Below are 19,206 nucleotides of genomic sequence, written 5' to 3' on the forward strand. Positions count from 1 at the left end.
GACACAGGAAGTACTGTGAGCTTTAGGAGCAGGATTCCTCAAATCCTCCTTTTATGGCAGCCAGCTAATAGTAGAGAAATTACTGGTGCTTTGGGGGTAAGAACCTAGAGAAGGTTGGGGTAAGGTAGACCTCAGCAGCGTATAATGACACCAACTCAACCCTCCAAAGCAGCCATTTTCTCCAGGGATCTCTGTAGCCTGGAGATCTGCTGTAATTCCAGGAGATCTCTAGGCCCAACTTGGAGGTGGGCAGCCCTAACCCTACTCTGGGTGTTGTGACAGTGGCAAATTTGAAGGTCAGATCTGCTTTGCTGCACAAAAAAGTAGCACTTGATCCTGGACGAACGTGCATGACACTCGAACCTCTGCCTACCACTGGCCAAAGGACCAGTTTGTGAGAAGGCAACATATCCCCAGAGAGAGAGAAAGGAAACCAAGTCAATTCTGGCCTTGGAAAAAAAGTGCACAAGCCTTTCTGGGCTACCAGTTCCATAGGGCATATCTACACTCTGAGCTGAAATCCATATTTAAACCGCCATCACTTTCCCCCCAAGAATCCAGGGAATTATAGTTCGGACAACCTTGAGAATTCTTTATTAGAGAACTCCGGTCCCGCTTTGGAGAACTACAATTCCCAGAGTTCCCTTGGGAAAGAGGTAGTGGCCCAACCGAACAGCAGTCTATAATGTAGATATGTCCTCAAGCTCTTTCCACGGTGAAGATGTGGCCCAAAGGAGAAGCCCTACCCAGTGATACAGGCGCTGTAGTAGACGGCACTGCTGGCGTCAGACAAGGCCGATATCAAGCTGCTTTCCTCACAGGAGAGACTTCGGGGAGTCACTTTGGACAAGGAGACATGATAAGGGAGGCCTGAAACCTCGGGACGAGTCCTGCTCATATTCAAATACTGGTCAAACTCGTTGCGGTCCACTTCTGTCCAAAGCTCGTTGGGGTTTAAGTGCTCGACGCCATCCAGATGGTGAGAGTCAGGAGGCGGGGAAAGCTGACCCAAATGGGCCGTGAGGCCGCCAGCAGCTCCGGCACACATCTGGTTGTAGTACAGGCCAGGTGGGTGGGGAGTCCTCAAGGCATCAGCCAGGTGTGACGAGGGATTCGGGGAGTAGCCCATGCTCACGTTTCGCCCCAGGGTTTTTTCTGGGGAAAACTCCACCTGGGGCGGCGGAGGGGGGTGGTGGTGGTAGCCCCGGAAGGACATCACGTTGCAGTCGTCTTGCATGTGCGGAGGGAAAAAGGCCGGCTCGCTCTGCTCCAAGACGTCCAAAGGGGACATCTCTGGGGTCGGCAGGCCATAGTTTTCCATATCCGAGCCCACCGATCGGAGTTCGCGGAAGTGGTTGAGAGGGGGAGGCTGCGTGTGGCTCAGGTGGGCGATGCTGCCGGCCGCGTTGCGAGGGTTCAGCCCGAAGCCGTCGCTGCAAGACTGGGAGAGGCTGTGAAGAAGGATGTTGGGCTCCATCCTCTTGATCTTCTTAGCCTGCTTCTTTCTCCTTGGGCGGTACTTGTAGTTGGGGTGGTCCTGAAGGTGCTGGATCCTCAGCCGCTCTGCCTCTTCCACGAAGGGGCGCTTGTCGCTGGCACTGAGTGCTTTCCACGACTGGCCTGAAAAGTCCAGAAAACAAAAAGAGGCATGAAGTTACGGCAGCTCGGCAATACAGCCAAGGGCTGAGATACCCGGAAGATTAGATTTCTTAGATTTATATCCTGCCCTCCCAGCTGAAGGCAGGCTCAAGGGAGGCTCACAACAATGAAAACAAGAAATGACAATAAAACATCGATTCAACAATTACAATTAAAGCAATATAAAGCAATAAAACAGTCTGGCGCTAAGTATCAAATTTTCAAAGGCATTTCATGCCCTTTCGTATTACTGTATCGGCAATTTAATTAGAGGTCTCATTTGGAGTACTGTGTGCAATTCTGGTCACCGCACCTCAAAAAGGATATTATAGCACTGGAAAAAGTCCAGAAAAGGGCAACTAGGAATGATTCCAAGTTTGGAACACTTTCCCTATGAAGAAAGGTTAAAACGCTTGGGGCTCTTTAGCTTGGAGAAACGTTGACTGCGGGGTGACATGATAGAGGTTTGCAAGATTATGCATGGGATGGAGAAGGTAGAGAAAGAAGTCCTTTTCTCCCTATACAAGAACTCGTGGGCATTCAATGAAATTGCTGAGCAGTCGGGTTAAAACGGATAAAAGGAAGTACTTCTTCACCCAAAGGGGGATTAACATGTGGAATTCACTGCCACAGGAGGTGGCGGCGGCTACAAGCATAGCCAGCTTCAAGATGGGATTGGATAAAAATATGGAGCAGAGGTCCATCAGTGGCTATTAGCCACAGTGTGTGTATGTGTGTATATATATATTTTGGCCACTGTGTGACACAGAGTGTTGGACTGGATGGGCCATTGGCCTGATCCAACATGGCTTCTCTTATCTTCTTATGAGGCTAGCCGGCACTTTACTTAAAGGCTAACCAAAAAAGTGTTGTCTTGCAGGCCATGCGGAACTGGGCGAGGTCCTGCAAGGCTCTGACCTCCTATGGCAGTTGGTTCCACCAACAGGGGGGTGGCGAAGACCTGGGCTAAGGGTCTACATCAGAAACGAGCAGGACTACATCAGAAGTGCGGTTACTGTTGTTCCAGATGGCTCAGGAATTCATGGAGAGCCATGTAGGACAGCGGGTGAAGCATCTGAAGGTTTTCAGAGGCCAAGGTTCAAATTATGCCGTGAGGCAGGGAACTGTTGTCATGTACCATTTTTTTAAATAACCTGAGCTTGTAGGAGTTCCCTGACAGATAGGGTACTCCCGCCCTACCAGCTCTCCCACATAATATGGTGACGCTGGAAGGCGTTGTCAAATCTCAGCTAACTTACAGCAACCGCACAGAGTTTTCAAGGCAAGAGACGAACAGGGGTAGCTTGCCACTGCATGCGTCTGCAGAGAAACCCTGGGCTTCCTTGGTGGCCTCCTATTCAAAAACTGATCCGGGCCCACCCTGTTTAGCTTCTGAGATCTGATGAAATCGTATTAGCCTGGCCATTCAGATCAGAGCACCACATGATATAATTGTCTTCAAGTGATAATGACAATGGAGTGTCATCAAGTGATAATCGACAGGTGTCATAGAATCATAGTTGGAAGGGACCTCCACAGTCCAACCCCCTGCACAATGCAGGAAACTCACAAACACCTCCCCCTAAATTCACAGGATCCTCATTGCTGTCAGATGGCCATCCAGCCTCTGTTTAAAAACCTCCAAGGAAGGAGAGCCCACCATCTCTCGAGGAGGAAGCCTGTTCCACTGAGGAACCGCTCTAACGGTCAGGAAGTTCTTCCTAATAGAATCCTAGAGTTGGAAGGGACCTCCAGGGCCATCTAGTCCAACCCCCTGCACAATGCAGGAAACTCACAAACACCTCCCCCTAAATTCACAGGATCTTCATTGCTGTCAGATGGCCATCCAGCCTCTGTTTAAAAACCTCCAAGGAAGGAGAGCCCACTGTCTTCCGAGGAGGAAGCCTGTTCCACTGAGGAACTGCTCTAACGGTCAGGAAGTTCTTCCTCATGTTGAGCCGGAAACTCTTTTGATTTAATTTCAACCCACTGGTTCTGGTCCTACCTTCTGGGGCCACGGAAAACAATTCCGCACCCTCCTCTACACAACAGCCGTTCAAGGACTTGAAGATGGTAATCGTATCTCCTCTCGGCCGCCTCCTCTCCAGGCTAAACATTCCCCGTTCCTTCAACCTTTCTTCATAGGACGTGGTCTCCAGACCCCTCCCCATCTTCACCAAGTGATAATGATAATTGTCATCAAGTGACCACCACCCTATGGTTTATGGTGACCCCGTAGGGTTTTCAAGGCAAGAGGTGAGCAGAGGTGGTTTGCCATTGCTTGCCTCTGCAGAACGACCCTAGCTTGACTTCCTTGGCGGTCTCCCATCCAACAAGTCGCCAAAGCCAACCCCGCTTTGCTTCTGAGATCTGACCAGATTCGGCTAGCCCGGACTATTTAGCCTGCTTCTCTCCCGAAGAACCGCAATTTATTCTGCCAACTGCTGTTGAGGCTACACCGTTTAATTTTAGAGTTTCAAGGGAGCGGCTGCCGGTTAAGATGTTTTTATGGTTATCCTGACATTTATATTTTGTTAAGTTTAAGCGTTTAAACGTTGCACTGTTGTGGTTAATGCTGTTCAGATGGCTGAGGAATTCATGGGGAGCCATGCGGGACGGCGGGTGAGGCATCTGAAGGTTTTCAGACACCAAGGTTGAACTGATGCCATAAAGCTCAATGGGTCATCTTGCACCAGTTAATCTCTTTCAGCCTAACCTGCCTCCCAGGATTGCTAAGCGATAAAATAGGGAAAGTAGAACCAGGGCTTATTTTGTAGCAGGAACTACTTTGCATATTAGGCCACACCCTCCTGACGTAGCCAACCCTCCTGCAGCTTACAGTAGGCCCTGTAAGCTTTTGGAGGACTGGCTACATCAGGAGGGTGTGGCCTAATATGCAAAGGAGCTCCAGTTGGAGAGCCAGTTTGGTGTAGTGGTTAAGTGTTGGACTCTTACCTGGGAGAACTGGGTTTGATTCCCCACTCCTCCACTTGCACCTGCTAGCAGGGCTTTGGGTCAGCCATAGCTCTGGCAGAGGTTGTCCTTGAAAGGGCAGCTGCTGTGAGAGCCCTCTCAGCCCCACCCACCTCACAGGGTGTCTATTGTGGGGGAGGAAGGGAAAGGAGGTTGTGGGCCGCTCTCTGTGCTTGAAAGGGCAGCTGCTGTGAGAGCCCTCTCCAGCCCCACCCACCTCACATGGTGTCTACTGTGGGGAAGGAAGGGAAAGGAGATTGTAGGCCGCTCTGTCCTTGAAAGGGCAGCTGCTGTGAGAGCCCTCTCAGCCCCACCCACCTCACAGGGTGTCTGTTGTGGGGGAGGAAGGGAAAGGAGATTGTGAGCTGCTCTGAGACTCTTCAGAGTGGAGGGCGGGATATAAATCCAATATCTTCTTCGTCGTCTTCTTCCTGCTACAAGAAAAGCCCTGAGTAGAACCACGTCCCTACTCTCTTTAGTTCTCTGAAGAAAGACTGAGATAAAAATGTGAATTAAATTGAAAATCTAGGGTTGTTGTGTGTGTGTGTTTTTTTAAAAAAGTCTGAAATAAAGTAATTTTTGGACTAGATTCTTCCATCTCCAATGAACTATCAATAAAGATCATGTCGTACTAAAGCGCTGTCTAGACAAAGGGAAGAAATCAAACGAGTTGGCTAGCTTCAGGAGGAAAATGAAGGCGCAGTAAAGAAACGACAGTTTTTCCTTCTCTATAAACTTTTTTTGGGTAAAAGTGACCTGTCCTTAAGAGAGGAGAGTTCCAGGTGGGTAGCCGTGTATTTGCATGTATAAGTATTTGCATGTGATTTGCTGCTATTTGCAGGCGTTACCAACAGCTTTAATCCAACCTTAGCCATACTCATCGCCAGGGCTTTTTCTAGCAGGAGCTCCTCTGCATATTAGGCCACGCCCCCTGATGTAGCCAATCCTCCAAGAGCCAGTTTGGTGTAGTGGTTAAGTGTGCGGACTCTTATCTGGGAGAACCGGGTTTGATTCCCCCACTCCTCCACTTGCACCTGCTGGAATGGCCTTGGGTCAACCATAGCTCTGGCAGAGGTTGCCCTTGAAAGGGCAGCTGCTGTGAGAGCCCTCTCCAGCCCCACCCACTTCACAGGATGTCTGTTGTGGGGGAGGAAGGGAAAGGAGATTGTGAGCCGCTCTGAGACTCTTCGGAGTGGAGGGCGGGATATAAATCCAATATCTTCTTCTTCTTCTTAGAGGGCTCTTCATACAGGGCCTACTGCAAGCTCCATGACGACTGGCTATATCAGGGGGCGTGACCTAATATGCAGAGGAGCTCCTGCTAGATAAAGAGCCCTGCTCATCACCCAATTACTTGCGCATCTTGACTCTAACCAGTCCTTAACGGCAACTAACGCTGCCACCCTCTCTCTATCAATATGCAATGATTGCGGAAGTCCGTTTCAATGTATCTGAAGAAGCGCGCCGGGCACACGAAAGCTTACACCCAGAACTAAACTTTGTTAGTCTTAAAGGTGCCACTGGACTTAGACTTTGTCCTGTCCTTAAGAGGTTAGCTTCAAGCATTTTTGCCGCAGAGTATACCCAGGGCTTTTATTTTGTAGCAGGAACTCCTTTGCATTTTAGGCCACACACCACTGATGTAGCCAATCCTCCACAAGCTTACAGTAGGCCCTGTACTAAGAGCCGTGTAAGCTCTTGGGAGGATTGGCTACACAAGAGGGGTGTGGCCTAATATGTAAAGGAGCTCCCGCTTCAGAAAAAGCGCAGAGTATACCAATTCTGCAGGCCAACAGATGCGAGAAAGCACTTTGCCATAGGCAAAGGCGAAAAGAGAGGAGATGGAAAGTACTGTCAAATCGAGCAGCAGTCAATTTCTGGTGACCCCAGAGGGTTTTCGTGGCAAGAGACATTCAGGGAATGTTCGCCGTGACTTTCTTCAGCCTAGCAACCCGTTTTCCTTGGAGGTCTCCCATCCAAGTACCAACCAGGGCTGATCCTGTTTAGCTTCCAAGATCCGATGAGATCGGGCTAGCCTGGACTATCCAGAACAGGGCAAAAAACAGACACAGGAGAAATATCTGGCGGGTTTGGCTTCGTCCCAAAGAGGGACGAACGGAAGTTTTCATACAGTCCTTGCTCGTGGGAGGACAACCCAATCGATCTTCAAAAGGAAGAACAAAAAAGGATGACTGGTAAACGTGATCACTTCATCAAAGGCAGGGGAAAGGGAGATGGGATTGCTATCGGACAGATCTTCAATCACACAAGTCGGGGCAAGCAGCTAGAATGAATAACAGACTCTAAAGAGTGTGTGCACACCGCAAACTTACAAAAAGGCTGCCTGTAGGCCTCTAAAGTCACTTTCTTAGGTACGGAAGGTTCTATTGCTGTGTTCCAGCACAGAGCTGGATTAGCAATTAGGCCAAGAAGGCACTGACCTATGGGCCCCATGCCTTTAAGGGCCCCAGGCCGGCTTCCTCCCCCCCTCCCCCCGTTTCTCCCTGCTTGCAGCCCTCCCAGCCAGCAACTGAGCCGCTCCTTGCTCGACTCGCCTGGTACAGCTGCTGTCGTAGTTGCCAAGTTTGCCTCTCTCTGCCTCTCCCCCACGGTTTAGTAAAAGGGGCTTTTAAGAAGGTGCCCGCAGGCTGCACTGGGGGCCGTGGGGTGGGCACTCAGATTCTAAGATCATTTGCGTGGGGTTCCGCAAGATTTTGACCGCCTAGGGGCCTCCATAGGATTTAATCCGGCACTGGTCCAGTATTGTGGATAGAGACCAGGGTGAATAAAAAGCAATGTTTTTTTTTAATCGGATTTTTTAAAAATTTAAATCCAATTTTTTAAATAAAATGCTTTTTGAGGAAAATATATCATCATCCAAAGGTTATTCCATCGTGAAATAATGATTCGTTTTTAATTCTGAAGCATAAGGCTGTATATTCATGCAACGTTTAAATTTTTTGGTAATAAATTCCATGCACAATGTCATGCTCTTCCAGAGGTTTCTGTAAGGTTACTGGGCAGTTTCCCTGTCTACAAGATATTATCACAGAACACAGATGCTTGGTTTTGCAGTTCTCAAAACTGTAATTTGCAGAGATCACATGCCTCTTCTACGCAGCAGAAATGTTAAAAAATGAACCGAGTTGACATACTAACCTATGTATACAGAATCAACCCTTAAGTGCCAAGTTTCAAAAAGTTTAATGAATTGAAAAAGATTGCTCGGAGTGGAATAGATCTGCACAAGAAGAAACTTAAGTGTGAGGAAGGAGGTGCAACCAGTAAAAATGAAAGTGAAACTTTTTGAGCAGAATACTCCACAAGACTTTGGATCTTTTGTGTGTATAACCCGAAGTTTATCACATTATTCTTTCCCTGGAGGAGAAAATCTATAATTGCAGCAGGCCGTAAAAGAGAGTCTTTATGCAGAAAACTATGATTTAAATCAATTTGATTTAAATCAAATCCACCCTGATGGAGATTCCCATTCAAAGCCTTCAAAGGCGTCTCCTCTAATCACACCATCAGCGACTGGACTCGCGAAGGTGGAAGCACGTCCGGATCGCGATTCACCGCGTCCAAAGTCAACTCCCTTTGAGGACATTTTCCAGAACTCGGTGAGTTGCAGACAGAGCGTCTTCCAAGCCCGTGAGCTAGCATCCGGTGAAAAAACGTAACTTTGCCCCGATCCAGCCAACAGATAGCTGCATCGGCCAAAGCAGATTGTGAAACATTAGTATGCGACAGAAAATAAGGCTCGGGCAAGAAGGTGTTTGGACTATTAAATCAGTGTTTGTGTTGTGCTTATCTAAGATTCAAATGATAGGTTGAAATCACACTGGATTTTGGCTAAATCCAAACAATGTCTTTCTCAGGACAGACAGTAAGTTTGTATATAGATGGAGTAGTGATTGATAGGTTGAGGCTGCAGTTCTAAGAAGAGTTGGTTTTGTACCCTATTCTTCACTTCTTATCAACAATTTGATCACAGATCTCAGCTTTCCATCTTTGTCTTAAACTGGGCTGTCTTTCTTTTTTAAATTCACCATGAGCACCTAGCCATTCATTCACTGCTTTATCTTTGTGCTTAACAACAGTGCGCTCTTAAAAAACTGCACCAGGGATCGAAAGGGTGTGTGTGATGGTACAAGCGCTAGCCAGTCGGTGCTGCGCACAGCTAGATTTTACTGCCAGCTGGCCAGTTTCCCTTCCTACAGGCCAGTGGCTCCACACAACTGGTTCACAAAGCAGGTCTACTCAGAAGCAAGTCCTGTTTTATTCAATGGGGCTCACTCCCAGGACAGTGTCCTTGGTGTAGCGGTTAAGTGCAGGGGAGTCAAATATGGTGAACTGAGTTTGAGTCCCCACTCCTCCTCCAAATGCTGCCAGTTGGGTGACTTTGGGTCAGTCACAGTTCTCTCAGGGCTCTCTCAGTCCCACCCTACCTCACAGGGTGTCTGCTATGGGGAGAGGAAGGGAAGGTAACTACCAGTGAGAATCCTTGCAGGTGCCATAAACCAGCTTTTAAAATACGAGGGTGAAAACACACCCCTCTTTGATTTTTAACCACCCAAATTAAGAATGCAAAGGAATAGCCAACTATCCCATTCTTTGTTCCCAACTCACAACACAGTAGAAATCTCCACTGCTTTAGAGGGTCTTCACGCCTCTCTCCACGTTTCAGCTTCGCTCCCGTTTTGAAAGCCAAGCTCCCGTTTCGATTCAAAGTGCAAGATTCGAGTCAGTCACACCCTATATTTCAGCAAGGTTTAAGATTTCAAGACTCAAATCTTTGCGCCTGATAACAGGAGAGTTTTGACTCTTAGAAGGTTATACCCCGAAAATATTGTTGGTTTCTAAAGTCCTACCAGACTCAAATCTAGTTGTGCATCGCAAGGCATATGGGGAAGTTCACAGGTATTTGTGATGTGTTCGGTGTGGCGGGAAAAGCCATTACAGGGTCAATGTAAAAAAGACACTGGACTGGTGAGGGAAAAGTATTCCCCCAGTTTTGCACAAATAAGCTACCCACCACATGCTGACGCTAATTTTCCTTTTGCATCGGTAGCAATTCAGTTTGAATTGCGATACTGCGCAACCATAAAGTCCCAATGGTGAGCCCGTTTGCCTCTTAAGTATCACATGGAAAGCAAGGCAAGCTCTGCATTCATTGCACCACTTGCTCCATTCGATAAAAGCCGAGATTCGGGGAGTGGAAAGGAGCTAGGGACTCTATGCACGTCTTAGACCCAACCCAAACATCGCCTGACGACAACCCACCTCCCTTGACCAGATGACGGGAGTCCTCCGGTGACCCAGAATTTTATTCTCCCCATCGCCTCCCTCCCTAACAGCCCTGAATGCGCTAGAAATCTCGCTTCAATTGAAGCAAGAGGAGGGGGAATCGATCTCGGGACTGGACCTTGTCCAGCAACCTAGAAAGCTCAAGGTTAGACAAAAGTCTGTGCAAGGTCTATCCAACCCAGAGCCCTGTTCTTAGCAGTGGCTAGCCTGATTTCTCAGGGAAGCCAGGCAAAAAGGAAGAAGAAGATGATGATATTGGATTTATATCCCACCCTATACTCAGAATCTCAGAGCGGCTCACAATCTTCTTTACCTCCCCCCCCAAAAAACAACAGATACCCTATGAGGTGGGCGGGGCTGGAGAGAGCTCTCACAGCAGCTGCCCTTTCAAGGACAACTCCTATGAAAGCTACGGCTGACCCAAGGCCATTCCGGCAGCCGCAAGTGGAGGAGTGGGGAATCAAACCCGGTTCTCCCAGATAAGCGTCCGCTCACTTAACCACTACACCAAACTGGCTCTCATCTTCCCCCAGGCACCCATTTTCCATCACTGTTTGTTGAAGGGACTGGTATGCAAAGCAGACTCCTTCCTTTCTCTCTGTTAGAGCTACTGATTCAGGTGGTGCTGATCCAGGTGCGCTGGTCTGAAGCCACAGAACGATGTTTGAGTCCGGCGGCACCACAAAGCCCAACAAGTTTTTATTCTGGGTAGAAGCTTTCACGTGCACGCACACACTTCATCAGATACATCGAAACAGACTCTGCCGATCCTTTACATCTAGGAAGAGAGAGGGTGTATGTAGCCTTTGGCAGATGTTACAGCCCTTTTGGCAAGTTACAGCGACGGCGCAGAGAATCCAGCTCAGTTTACAGCATGCGTGCACATAACCTGTGAACAGCATACACTTAATTCTTCTTTGTACTTGCGTTGAGTGCTTCTAACGTTACGTTCAAGGCAGGTACAGCTGCATGGGGGATTTCAGCGCCACAATTATCCAGAGCCAGCTTCTGACTCTCAAAAGCTTATAACCCCAAAATGTTGTCGGTCCCTAAAGCGCTCCTGGATTCGAAATCTACCTCTTTCACTGCAGAACAACCCAGCTACCCACCTGAAGCCACATTCTGGTCACCGCACCTCGAAAAAGATATTACAGCATTGGAAAAAGTCCCGAAAAGGGCAACTAGAATGATTCAAGGGGTTGCAACGCTTTCCCTGTGAAGAAAGGCTAAAACGCTTGGGGTCGACTGAGGGGTGACATGATAGAGGTTGACAAGATTATGCATGGGATGGAGAAGGTAGAGAAAGAAGTCGTTTTCTCCCTTTCTCACAGTACGAGAACTCGTGGACATTCAATGAAATTGCTGAGCAGTCGGGTTAGAACGGATAAAAGGAAGTCCTTCACCCAAAGGGTGATTAATGTGTGGAATTCACTGCCACGGGAGGTGGCGGCGGCTGCCAGCATAGACAGCTTCAAGAGGGGACTGGATCAACGTTTGGAGCAGAGGTCCATCAGTGGCTATTAGCCACAGCGTATTGTTGGAACTCTGTTTGGGGCAGAGATGCTCTGTATTCTTGGTTCTTGGGCGGGGGGGAGGGGGGACAGTGTGAAAGCTTCTAGTGTCCTGGCCCCACTGGTGGACCTCCTGATGGTACTTGGGTTTTTCTGGCCACTGTGTGACACAGAGTGTTGAACTGGATGGGCCATTGGCCTGATCCAACATTGCTTCTCTTATGTACATTTTTGGTCCCCCATTTCATCTGTAAAATGAACATGTGTTGGCTCTTTCTTACGAACAGATGCACAAGCACCTGTACAAGCAGGATGTACAGGTGACAGTCAGCGTTTGCTCTCAGCGGTGGGCGGGTGGCAGTTCATGAACAGAAAAAGCCCCGCTCTGCAGCAATCTGGAGTCGAGCAGGGTCTTGCGCTGCCCAATTGAAGACTGCAGCAGTTCTGGTTGGGATGTGAACCTCTCCAACTCAGTAGGAGAGGGGAAATTAGATGGAACTTTGGCATTCGCTGCAACAGGAACAGGGCCAATTCCTCCCAATCCAAAAGGCCATCTAACCCAGCACCTTTCACATATTGTGTCGGGGAGTTCCACAAACCATTGCGTGCTGTAGGAACTATGTCTTCCTGCAGTCCCTGCTCCTCCGCTCCCTTCTGGAGAAGAGGAAGGAGAATTTCAGCCAGGAGAGGTGAAAAGCAGCTTGGTGTAGCAGAACAGCGGACTAGGGTTCTGGAAAACCCCCGTTTCGAATCCTGGATTCTACCACAAACACTGCCACAATCTTTCTCCATTGGGTTTACCTTGCAGGGCTGTTCTAAGAAAAAGGAGGGGGGGGGGAGAACCACGTACTAAAAGACTCCTAATCACACACACACATACGATAATGCACTTGAACTCAATCCACTTCCAACTGGGTTTTACTGTGAGCGCTTTCACATCTGCTAAATAAAGCCGTTTGAGTCCACCTCAGTGACCATCCGCAAATGGAGCTTACCGTTTCACACCACAAAACTTAGGGCGCTTTCATTCACACGAAATACTTTACTCTCAATGTACTTTTATTGCCTGACATGGCAAAGTCCACTTGCAAACTGCTGCCGACCTGGATTGAAACTGCATTATTTAGCAGGTGTGAAGGCGCTCCCAATTGCCAAATGCATTGAAAGTGGATTGCACGTGCATTATTGAGCATGTGCGAAGGCGCTCCCAGTTGCCAAGTGCACTGAAAGCGGATTGCACGTGCATTACTGAGCATGTGGGAAGGCGCTCCCAGTTGCCAAATGCACTGAAAGCGGATTGCACGTGCATTACTGAGCATGTGGGAAGGCGCTCCCAGTTGCCAAGTGCACTGAAAGCGGATTGCACGTGCACTATTGAGCATGTGGGAAGGCGCTCCCGGTTGCCAAGTGCACTGAAAGCGGATTGCACGTGCATTATTGAGCATGTGGGAAGGCGCTCCCAGTTGCCAAATGCACTGAAAGCAGATTGCACGTGCATTATTGAACATGTGCGAAGGCGCTCCCAGTTGCCAAGTGCACTGAAAGCGGATTGCACGTGCACTATTGAGCATGTGGGAAGGCGCTCCCGGTTGCCAAGTGCACTGAAAGCGGATTGCACGTGCATTTTTGAGCATGTGCGAAGGCGCTCCCAGTTGCCAAGTGCACTGAAAGCGGATTGCACGTGCATTTTTGAGCATGTGCGAAGGCGCTCCCAGTTGCCAAGTGCACTGAAAGCGGATTGCACGTGCATTATTGAGCCCGTGCGAAGGCGCTCCCAGTTGCAAAGTGCATTGCAAGCACATTATTTAGTGTGTGAGAAAGAGACCAGGTGCGAACCGGCAAAACCCCAGTTGGAAAGTGCCCTGAAAGCGGATTAAAAGTGCGGTTTTTTTTCCCCCCCCGGGGGGAGCGCGCCTGAGCGCAGAGCCCGAACCCGGGAGCGCGGGCGGGCTGAAACCCAAACCCAACAACCGCGGCCGGTTCCTCCGGCCAGCCCCCTGCCCGCCTTACCCAGCATCTTGCTCAGCACGGCGTTGTGCAGGTCCGGGTTCTGCTGGGCCAGCCGCTTCCTCTCGTCCTTGGCCCACACCATGAAGGCGTTCATGGGGCGCCGGATGCGGGAGTCGTCTCCCCCTTTGCCGGCCTCGGAGCGGCCCGAGCCGGAGCTGTAGCCATAGCCGGCGTCGTCCGGGCTGGGCGAGCGGCTGGAGGCCGATCCCAGGAGCGCGCCGCCGCCGGGCTCTCGGGCTAGTGCAGCTCCTCCTCCGCCGGCCGCCGCCTGGGCTGGGGCGCAACCAGGGCGCAATGGAAAGGCCGGCACTGGCTCTTCCTCCTCCTCCGCCGAGCTGGAGCTCCGGCTGGCGGGCTGCGGGTAGGCGAGCCCCGGCTCAGAGGCGGGCGCTCCGGCGGCGGCGGCTGCGGGCGCTGCGGCTCCCCATGAAAAGTCGCTGGGCGCTTGGGAGAATTCCTCTCTGCAGAAGCTGGGCTCAGATATATTCATTCCAGCTGGACGCGCCTTTGGTGGAGAGCGGGGGGTCAGATCAGAAGGAGGCGGCCGGCCGGGGGGGAGAGAATCGGGGCCCTTTTCTGGGGCGAACGAGGCGGCGGAGGAATCGCGGGGCGCAAAAGCGGCCCAGGGAAAAAAAAAATTTCAATCGGAGCCACGGGTTTGGAGGAAAGCGAGCGACCCTCTCCCAAAAAACGCGCAGGGGAAGGGGAAAAAAAAATCGGGGAAATTGCAACCCCCCCCAAAAAATACTCCAGGCGAGGAGAAATGGGTGGAAAAGAGGCAAACGTCGAAGGGGGGCCCCATATAAAGAATCCGGGTTCCCCTCCTCCCCCGGAGGAAGGAAGAGGCGAGGGGAGGAGGGATCCTGGTGGTCCAGTAGGAAAGTGGGGAGGAGGGAGGGACGGTTTGGAAAGAGCTGCGCGGACGTCTGTTTTCTCCCCCCCCCCCACACCCCCCGGGAATCAGCAATGGGTTTTGCGGCAGGAAAGGAGAAAGGGGGGGGGGGGAGTCCCTTTTGCAAACAGCGCCAAGGTTCTTGCAAACCGCAGGAAAAAAGGGGGGGAGGCCCCCTTGGAGAGGAAGGGGGGGGCTTTCTTGGTGGCTTTGCGGTCGGCTTTGATTGTTTTAAAAGGCTTCTTTACAAAAGAAAGAAAGGCTCTTCGTTGCTCTTGCTCGCAGGGAAGACCAACGCTCGCTTCTTCGACGGCAAAAAAAAGAAATCCCTGGCCGCTCCGTACACGGAACTCGCATGGCACGTGTGAACGCGTTTTTGCTGGGGGGGGGGTTTGTGCGCCGTCGGAGCGCGCGAGGCGGTGGCGTTGCGGGAGAGTTCTAGGAGGCCTTTCTCCGCGGGAAACCGGTGCTGGTGCTTGAGTGGGTTTGGCTCTGGGGCGAGGAAGACGGAATTTGGGTGTGCGCGGAAGGAGTGAGGGGCAGTGGAAGGGAAATGGGGATGCGCCTTGAGTAGGGTCGCCAATCCCCAGGTGGGGGCAGGAGATCCCCTGGTTTGGAGCCCCTCCCCCTTTCAGGGTCATCAGAAAGCGGGGTGGCAGGGAGGGAAATGTCTGCTGGACATGGCGTCATGCCCTACAGAGACCGATTCCCCATAGGGTACAACGGAGAATTGATCCACGGGTATCTGAGGCTCTGGAGGGGCCGTATTTTTGAGGCAGAGGCACCAAGTTTCAAAAAGATTGGACCAGGGGGTCCAATTCTATAAGCCCCAAAAGAAGGTGCCCCTATCACCCATTATTTCCAATGGAGGGAAGGTATTTAAAAGGTGTGCGGTCTCGTTAAATGTGATGGCCAGAACTCCCTTTGGAGTTCAATAATGCTTGTCATACCCTTGCTCCTGGTTCCACCCCCAATGTCTCTTGACTCCACCCCCAGAGTCCCCAGATATTTCTTGAATTGGATGTGGCAACCCTCTATCCATAGTAGTTAACCTGGTGGTTTTGCGGATTCATGCTTGCAGCTCTCCTTCCGGCCCCTGTGCCCTCCAATGGATCCCCATCCATGGACTCTCTCTCTAGACTTTTGGCACTGCCCTGAAGCTGTCTCTTTCCACGAGAACAGGACAGACTTGGGAGTCTCCCTCTTGTACTTTCCTGCAGCTGAATGTGCAGATAGGCTCCAGATGAAAGGCATGATCAGAGACCCGCTGACCCCCAAGGTAGCCAACGTTGGGTAAATAACCAATTTTGACTCTGGAATCTTCCTCTAGACTCACCCTGAAATATTGTGTTCCTCCTCAGGAATGCAGCAAAACCCACGGTGGTGGGTCTGCCTGTTCATCCCCAGACCTCCTCTGGGGACTATAAGAACATAAGAAGAGGTCCTACTGGATCAGACCAGAGGTTCAGCTAGTCCGGTCTCACGCACTGGCCAAACAGCTCCTCCAGAGGGCCAACAGCAGGGCATAGAGGGTGAGGCCTTTATAAGAACATCAGAAGAGCCCTGCTGGATCAGACCAGTGGTCCATCTTGTCCAGCATCCTGTCTCACGCAATGGCCAACCAGTTACTCTGGAGGGCCAACAACAAGGCACAGAGGCTGAGGCCTTCATAAGAACTTCAGAAGAGCCCTGCTGGATCAGACCAGTGAGGGTCCATCTAGTCCAGCATCCTGTCTCACACAGTGGCCATCCAGTTCCTCTGGAGGGCCAACAACAGGGCAGAGAGGCCGAGGCCTTCATAAGAACATCAGAAGAGCCCTGCTGGATCAGACCAGCAAGGGTTCATCTAGTCCAGCCTCCTGTCTCACACAGTGGCCACCCAGTTCCTCTGGAAGGCCGACAACAGGGCATAGAGGCCGAGGCCCTCATAAAAACATCAGAAGAGCCCTGCTGGATCAAATCAGTGGTCCATCTTGTCCAGCCTCCTGTCTCACACAGCAGCCAACCAGTTCCTCTGAAGGGCCAACAACAGGGCATAGAGGCTGAGGCCCTCATAAGAACGTCAGAAGAGTCCTGCTGGATCAGAGCAGTGAGGGTCCAGTCCAGCCTATTTTCTCACGCAGTGGCCAGCAAACAGAGACTTGCCTTGCCTCTTTCCCATGGCAAGCAGAAACTGGTTTTTGGAGGATCTTGCTTGCCACAAGAAAGAAGCAGGGCAAGTTGCAGCCCCACGGCAGCTTGTGCAGAATCGAACAGAAGTGCCAGGGAGGGGGCGGGGAGACTCTGAGAACGGAACAAGCCTAGTGAATAATCGGTCTTGGTGTTGTCTACTCCAACTGGCAGCAGCTCTCCCAAGGTCTCAGGCTGACGTCTTTCACATCACCTACTGCTTGGTCCTTTCAACTGGAGATGACGGGGATTGAACCTGGGACCTTCCTGTAGCCAAGCAGATGCTGTACTACTGCTTCGCCGGCCATTGTCTCCAGGGGAACTGATCTCTTTCATCTGGAGATCCGATGGAACTCCAGAGCATCTCCAGGTCAGCAACCCAACCGAGAGTGGTAGCATCTGTCTCAGCGTACGCAAGCCAGTGGTTGGGTTGGGTTGACTTCTGAACTTGTTTGATGCTGAGTCCTGCCATTCAGCTGAGCTATCATGGATGTCCTCTTGCAACCGCTTCTCAAGATCTTCAGCGGAGATCTTGCAAGAGCTCTGCAACCTGAGATCCTCACAGCCCAAAGCACACAGGCTACGCTGCTGACCTGTAGGCCCTCCCCATGGCCAATGTCAGCTTGGAGAAGCTTAGAGAGGGCTCGGAACGAAGAGAGGGCATTCACAAACCCGAAGGGAAAGACTTGCAAGGAACTCGGCCAGTTGTTTTCTTCTAGAAGCCGAAGAGTAAACGGGGAAGGGGTGGGCTGTTTGTTTTGTTTGGGGTTAAATACAGGACCACGTCCAAATCAGTTCCAGACACAACACCCCCCCCCCCAACCATAGCGTGCAGTCTCCCACCGCTGCTCTCCCGCGCAGCTCAATGCCCCCCATTCCAGTCCATGCAAAGTTTCAGATTTCAGTCTGGGGGTTCGTTTGCAGACCTCAAGGGTTTGGAGAGGGGAAGCGCAGAACCCGTCATTGGTATGCGGCATCTTTGGACACTGCTGGGAGTGGGGAGGGCGGACTCCGAGAGGATGCAGAGTTAACCAGCTCCTTGTCGGTTCACAGCCATAACCGCACACACACACACACACAAAACCAACCCCAAGCTTAATTCCTTGGGAGCCGCGTCTCCCTGAAATCAACGAAGCTTCTTTCCAAGTCAGCCCACTTGGAATGTCCAAGCACTGAGCTGGTGTTTTCCTAGGGCAGCATCTACTTGCAATTCAGACATGGATCTGTGCTAGAGATGCTACTGAGTGGAGCCAAGCGGGTGTAGTAGTTAGAGCAGGGGTGTCGAACTCATTTGTTATGAGGGCCGGATCTGACACAAATGAGATCTTGTCGGGCCGGGCCATGTGTGTACCTATTTAAGATTAGGTAGCAGAGATAAAAACTTTTTAAGGGACACAAAATTTTTTTTTTAAAAAAAAAACCCTTAAGAACATAAGAGAAGCCCTGTTGGATCAGGCCAGTGGCCCCTCCAGTACAACACTCTGTGTCCCATAAGAACATAAGAGAAGCCATGTTGGATCAGGCCAAGGGCCCATCCAGTCCAACACTCTGTGTCACATAAGAACATAAGAGAAGCCCTGTTGGATCAGGCCAGTGGCCCATCCAGTCCAACACTTTGTGTCACATAAGAACATAAGAGAAGCCCTGTTGGATCAGGCCAGTGGCCCCTCCAGTACAACACTCTGTGTCCCATAAGAACATAAGAGAAGCCCTGTTGGATCAGGCCAGTGGCCCATCCAGTCCAACACTTTGTGTCACATAAGAACATAAGAGAAGCCCTGTTGGATCAGGCCAGTGGCCCATCCAGTCCAACACTCTGTGTCACATAATATAAGAGAAGCCCTGTTGGATCAGGCCAGTGGCCCATCCAGTCCAACACTCTGTGTCACATAAGAACATAACAGAAGCCATGTTGGATCAGGCCAGTGGCCCCTCCAGTCCAACACTCTGTGTCACATAAGAACATAAGAGAAGCTCTGTTGGATCAGGCCAATGGCCCATCCAGTCCAACACTCTGTGTCACATAAGAACATAAGAGGAGCCATGTTGGATCTGGCCAGTGGCCCATCCAGTCCAACACTCTGTGTCACATAAGAGCATAACAGAAGCCCTGTTGGATCAGGCCAGTGGCCCATCCAGTCCAACACTCTGTATGTATGTATATATATATATATATATATATATATATATATATATATATATATATATATATATATACACACACACACACACACGTATACATATATATACACACTGTGGCTAATAGCCACTGATGGACCTCTGCTCCATATTTTTATCTAACCCCCTCTTGAAGCTGGCTATGCTTGTAGCCGCCACCACCTCCTGTGGCAGTGAATTCCACGTGTTAATCACCCTTTGGGTAAAGAATGCCCATGAGTTCTTGTATTGTGAGAAAGGGCGAAAAGTACTTCTTTCTCTACTTTCTCCATCCCACGCATAATCTTGTAAACCTCTATCATGTCACCCCGCAGTCGACGTTTCTCCAAGCTAAAGAGCCCCAAGCGTTTTAACGCTTAAAAGAAAACATGCTTAAAGCATTAGTACTTGTTGGTCTTTAAGGTGCTTTCTTTGTATTTCTCCCACGGGATCCAGGGAACCTGGCGAAGGAAGCTCTGGCTCTTTTCTTTTGTCCCTCGGGAACCAGGAGGGGGAGGAGCCTCAGCCAATGGAGAAAATAGAAACTTT

General features: G+C 50.5%; 1 protein-coding gene across 1 annotated transcript; it reads right to left on the reverse strand.

The window, feature by feature from the left end:
- Positions 1-453: 453 nt before the first annotated feature.
- On the reverse strand, positions 454-13,958 carry SOX18 (SRY-box transcription factor 18). The gene is made up of 2 exons (XM_060230605.1): positions 13,440-13,958; positions 454-1,620 (listed from the first exon to the last, which is right to left on the reverse strand). Exons 1-2 carry the CDS (start codon positions 13,927-13,929, stop codon positions 743-745), a joined length of 1,368 nt encoding a protein of 455 aa, XP_060086588.1. The 5' UTR covers positions 13,930-13,958; the 3' UTR covers positions 454-742.
- Between the last annotated feature and the right edge of the window lie 5,248 nt (positions 13,959-19,206).

This window comes from Heteronotia binoei, chromosome 2 (assembly GCF_032191835.1).
Source record: "Heteronotia binoei isolate CCM8104 ecotype False Entrance Well chromosome 2, APGP_CSIRO_Hbin_v1, whole genome shotgun sequence".
Lineage (NCBI taxonomy): Eukaryota > Metazoa > Chordata > Lepidosauria > Squamata > Gekkonidae > Heteronotia > Heteronotia binoei.